The sequence below is a fragment of the Quercus lobata genome, chromosome 3 (genome assembly GCF_001633185.2).
Source record: "Quercus lobata isolate SW786 chromosome 3, ValleyOak3.0 Primary Assembly, whole genome shotgun sequence".
In the NCBI taxonomy this organism is placed as follows: domain Eukaryota; kingdom Viridiplantae; phylum Streptophyta; class Magnoliopsida; order Fagales; family Fagaceae; genus Quercus; species Quercus lobata.
Window position 1 is genome coordinate 20,718,722 of NC_044906.1, and position 5,431 is coordinate 20,724,152.

Sequence of the window (5,431 nt, forward strand, 5' to 3'; positions counted from 1 at the left end):
AAAATACTTGAGACATACAAGGATAGGAGGTATAAAAGAAATACCTTGATTTGGTGGCTGGAACATGATTTGTGTAATGAGGTAGAATAATTACATTGTTTTTTGGGAGAGATGAGGCAGTGTAAATTGGAAAAGTATTGTTTTAGAAAAAATTCTGTCAAGAATCATCTATTTTCATGAATGCTTTCTTAATCATTAAATTATTTCCCCCTTGCTTATGGTTGTTGGTTATTTCAATAAAAATAAGGATATAAAATATCAATCGAAAAAAACATCACTTACTTCCCAAAAAAAAAAAGAAAAGAAAAGAAAGATATCACTTGGAAACATTAACACTTTATTAGAAAAATATGGTAAACAATCATGCACGTTGCTTGCAAACACTTATTGCTGATGAGATATAGATGAGTATTGAATCATTTTTATGAATTGCCTTGTTCCTCAAGATCATTTCCTCTTTTGAGAGAAATTAGGCTCTCAACATAAGTAATCATCTGCATCGGTCGTCCATCAACTTGAAGATTAGTAATTTTTTGGGCCGAGGGATCATACAAGAGCAATTGCCCCTCATTATTTCTCAAAAACAAGCTTTCATTCTTCCAAAATCCTAGTGGCTTTTCAATTCCCATAAGAGGTCCAATAGTGAATAGCTTAATCCAAGACTCCTTAACACCATATTCAAGCAGTGACCAAATATAAAAACAATTCTCCAATCGTTCTCTATCTTTACCAAAAGTAACTAGAGAAACCAATTCCTTAAGCACAAAAAAAATTCTCCAAGTACCATTGGGATCCTCCAAATCGCCATCTGGTAATGTTGTTGTTAGGAATACCTCATTGCTCATATCAAATGACAAAATGCCAGGAAAGAAATCAAGATCATCACGAATACTTGCACTCCAAGAAAACATCCCTTTCGTGTATGTCCTATAACAACCAGAGTCCATAAAATAACCGGGCGCAGAAGTACTAACTGTTCTCCATGAACCAGTACTTAAGCAATATACCTCAGCTGCATAAAAATAATTTATATCATTGATGCAATATTCAGAATCTGGGTCAAAGATTTCTAACAGTTTGACCACCTTGTAGTCATTAGTTTTGAAGTCGAAACCAAACCCAACATCTCTAGTTAAGGTTCTACCTTGGGGGTAGGATATACCGGACTTGGGAAGAACTTTTGTTTCATTTGTTGCTGGATTCCATAGAACAATATCTGTGTTTCCAGCGTTAAGATTCAGACAAACGAGACCATTAATTGAGCTCACTATGTTAATTTGTATATGCTTAGGAATACCAAAATACGGTGAAGGAACAGCTTGTGTTGACAATATTTCAAGAGATTCATATTGAAGCTTGGAGAAAACATGATCATTGGAAGATTTTTGGCGTTGGATAAGGAGGAAACCTGCGTTCCTGTTCTTGTTAGAGGTGGTCTGGTTGTGGAGAAGGTGCTTATTGATGAAGTTTTGGCCATTAATGAGAGCACACCATGATTTACAGACACACTTGAATCGCAATAAAGACACCACCGGCAACCATAGCAAAATTTGTATAATTAAGTCTTCAGGCAGTACTTCGTTAGTTGTAAACATTGCTGTTCTTCCTTTAATTTCCTGGGTTACACAGAGAGGAAAATGAATGATCAACAAACACAGAGATGAGAAACTTTTGGTCTTGTATGGAAGGATTTTAGACGAATAGAGGAAGAAAATTAAATATATATAATATTTTAGGAAGAAATTATTTTCTGGTAACTAGAAAGTACGCAACTCACACGCCTATGTAACGAAGTTGAAAGTATGATCTATTCGTTGTACACAACTCGCCCAAAAATCAAAAGGAACATTTCGAATTAAGATAAGACCTTATTGGGTTGGGATCTAAGAACTATGGGGGCCGATTGGGTAATGGCTCAAATTTTTTACGGGTCGGACTGATCCGACCCACTTAGCCAAAGTGCCAAACAGCTGCCTCATGCCTATCGAAATTCGAAATTCTTTAACCAAAGCGTGTAATTTGTGATGTAATTTAAGAAACAGGAACCAAAAAAGAAAAGAGAAATGTAGAGGAATTTTGGATTTACCCTTGAGTTGGCTGGATTTTCTGGTTTTTGTTCCTCTGCTCTTGATTTTCTGGTTTTTGCTCCTCTGCTCTTGAGTTTTGCTGGGAAAGTTTTTCTGGGGTTTTATTTGAGTGTTAACATGGGGAATTTGCAGTGAGATTTTTGGGGCTAATATTAAGGAAGATAGAGAAAATGAAGAATAGTGTCACTCTCTCTGCCTTTTTATTTTTTAGGGTGTGGAAGTGGAAGGTTTTAAGGGGTTAGTCTTTGTTTATACATAGAATAGAATTGCATAGGTAATGAGTTCGTATGGAAGTAAAACTTAGTTATGGCTTGTAAAATGTCAAAAATAGGTTTAACATAATTAGATAATCAAAATTAAAAAAAAAAAATTAAGATGAAAATTGTAATTTAACAAAATTCAAAAAAAAAAATTACTCTTAAAATTAGCACTCTCTATTTGAATATATTTCACACACACGTTATATATTTTTTTTCTTAAAAACTAACACACACTAAACGCAACAGATTACTTATTTTCAAATCTTAAATTTTATTTTTTTAAAAATTCATTCCTCTGTAACTTCACTAATAATTGATAAATTCAAATTAAAAAATTACATTAAACTCAAAATAAAAATAAAAAATAAAAAAAAATTCATCACAAGTGCAGAAATAGTATAATGAAATTAGTAGTAAATAAGAACACTGCCCTGCCTTATTACAATCTTTGGAGTGCTTGAGATGGTGACATTTAAAAAAAAAAAAAATTGATAAGGACGGTGACAAGTATTCATCTCACCCCATATGTGCCAACTGGGCTTTTGATCTATCATTAATTGCCATGTGACATATGAGTTGCCAGGTGCATTATAATAGTAATTAATTAATGCTGATGAGATAAAGATGACATATAGAGGAAATTTTCTTGGATTTCAAGAAATTATTCACATCCATTAGTCTATGTTCAATGAGATGTACCTGAATCAAATAAATGTTTTTTCTCAAAAATAAATAAACAAATAAATATCAACATAATTTTAAGTGCAAATGGACTTGATAAAAATAATAACCATTTTCCATGAAATAATAATAATTCTCAAGATTAAAATGTAACTATAAGTCATGACTTTTTTTTCTCTTAAAATTTTTATACAAGATATTCTATTTTAGTCTAATCTAAGTGTATATGTGTGATAATACACTTGCCCATATGGGGGTAAGACAATCCCAAGAAAAAAAAAAGTGATAAGAAGGAATTTAGGCCAAAATGGGCAAATGCCCTTTTCGCTCAAAAAATTCAGCATCTTGCTCTCTTTCTCAAAATAATTAGGAAAATACCCATCTTTTGTAACTCGACAATACCAAAGTTGAGATTTATTGAAAAACTCGATGTTCCTATAGTCGAGTTTTGTATGAGGTTTATACATAGAATAGAATTGCATAGGTAATGAGTTTGTATAGAAGTGAAACCTAGTTATGGCTTGTAAAATGTCAAAAATAGGTTTAATATAATTAGATAATCAATATTTTTTATAAATAAAAATAAGGTTAAAATTGTAATTTAACAAAATTAAAAAAAATTACCATATAAATTTTTTTTCCTAAAATTAGCACTCTCTATTTGAATATATTTCACACACGTGTGATATATTTTTTCTTAAAAACTCACACACTAAACGCAACAAATTGCTTATTTTCAAATCCTAAATTTTAGTTTCTTAAAAATTCATTCCTCTATAACTTTACTAATAATAGATAAATTCAAATTAAAAAGTTACATTAAACTTAAAATAAATAAAAAATAAAAAAATTCATCCCACGTTCTAGAACTAGTATAATGAAATTAGTAGTAAATAAGATCACTGCCCTACCTTGTTACAATCTTTGGAGTGCTTGTGATGGTGACATTTAAAAAAAAAAAAAAAATGATAAGGATGGTGACAAGTATTCATCTCACCCCATATGTGCCTGCTGGACTTTTGATCTATCATGAATTGCCACGTGACATATGGGTTGCAGGTGCATTATCATAGTAATTAATTAATGCTGGTGAAATAAAGATGACATATAAAGGAAATTTTCTTGGATTTCAAGAAATTATACACATCCATTAGTCTATGTTCAATGAGATGTACCTGAATCAAATAAATGTTTTTTCTCAAAAATAAATAAACAAATAAATATCAACATAATTTTAAGTGCAAATGGACTTGATAAAAATAATAACACATTTTCCATGAAAAAACAAATAATTCTCAAGATTAAAATGTAACTATAAGTCATGACTTTTTTTTCTTTTAAAATTTTTATACAAGATATTCTATTCTAGTCTAATCTAAGTATATATGTGTGTGAAGCTCCCTCTGGGAGACTTAAATCTCGGCCTTTGCCCCCCACATCCCACAAGTATTAATGACCATCGCATCAAGGGTGCGCGGTGGTAAGTCATAATTTTTTTTTTTTTTTTGGTAAAATATTATTTTGGTTCTTAAGTTTCGCCAAAAACAAAAATTTTCGACCCTAAATTTTAAAAAGTTCTTTACTCATCCCTAAACTTTGTAAATAATTTTTTTAATAGTTAAGAAACAAAAATAGGGATGAAAAAAGAACTTCCTTCTTTCAATAGTTTAAAGATGAAAAAAAAAAAAACTTTCAATAAAATTTAAGAACATAAATAAAACATTACAATAGTTTAGGGATAAAAAATGAACTTTTTAATAGTTTAGGAATGAAAACTAAACTTCTTAAAGTTTAGGGATGAAAAAGAAACTTTTGGCAAAGTTTAAGGACCAAAAATAGTATTTTACCCCCTTTTTTGTAGCGTTTGTTACACACATTTTCTAACTAAAATCTTAAGTTGAAAACAAATTCATTAGGTTCTTTGGGTTCAATTTCTAGATCTAGATCCATTCTCATTTCTTGTTTTGATTCAATTTCATCCATTTTTCTTAAATTTTGGATTTTTTTTATACGATGAGAATTGATTAGTTAGGGTTTTTTGAGTTTTGATTGCTTTTTCACGCACCATTTTGATTGCCATTATTGATTGAATGGATATATGAGATCTGTCTAGGTTGAATTTTCTTATTCGGTTGAGTTTTGCTATTTCATTTTGTTTTAGATTTGTAGATTTTGAGTTTGTGTTCAAAACACTTGCATGGCATTTGAATTTTGAGCTTTTAGATGGATTCATTGAGCTTTTTTGGACCTTTATTGCTTTTGAAAGTGGAATTTGATTAGGTTTTGATAATCAAAATGAATGTTTCAGCTTGATAATTTTATTTATTTTTAAAAAAAAAAAAAAAAAAGAGTGCTTTCATAACTTGATTGAAAATTTAGCTACTCATAGTAATTGAAATAAAA

The 5,431-nt window shown here is 30.3% G+C and overlaps 1 protein-coding gene across 2 annotated transcripts; it reads right to left on the bottom strand.

Annotated features, from left to right (window-relative positions):
* Window positions 1-400: 400 nt before the first annotated feature.
* Window positions 401-2,278, bottom strand: LOC115982129 (F-box/kelch-repeat protein At3g06240-like). 2 transcript variants are annotated; one of them, XM_031104647.1, is made up of 3 exons: window positions 2,087-2,278; window positions 1,145-1,616; window positions 401-1,012 (listed from the first exon to the last, which is right to left on the bottom strand). In XM_031104647.1, the coding sequence occupies exons 2-3, from the start codon at window positions 1,593-1,595 to the stop codon at window positions 423-425; spliced, it is 1,041 nt and encodes a 346-aa protein (XP_030960507.1). In that variant the 5' UTR covers window positions 1,596-1,616; window positions 2,087-2,278; the 3' UTR covers window positions 401-422. The 2 variants fall into 2 exon arrangements, with proteins under 2 accessions (XP_030960507.1, XP_030960506.1); XM_031104646.1 differs by having other exon boundaries at window positions 401-1,616.
* Between the last annotated feature and the right edge of the window lie 3,153 nt (window positions 2,279-5,431).

Excerpts from the sequence above, each read along its gene's own strand:
- LOC115982129 (XM_031104646.1), bottom strand. The coding sequence starts at position 1,595 with ATGTTTACAACTAACGAAGTACTGCCTGAAGACTTAATTATACAAATT.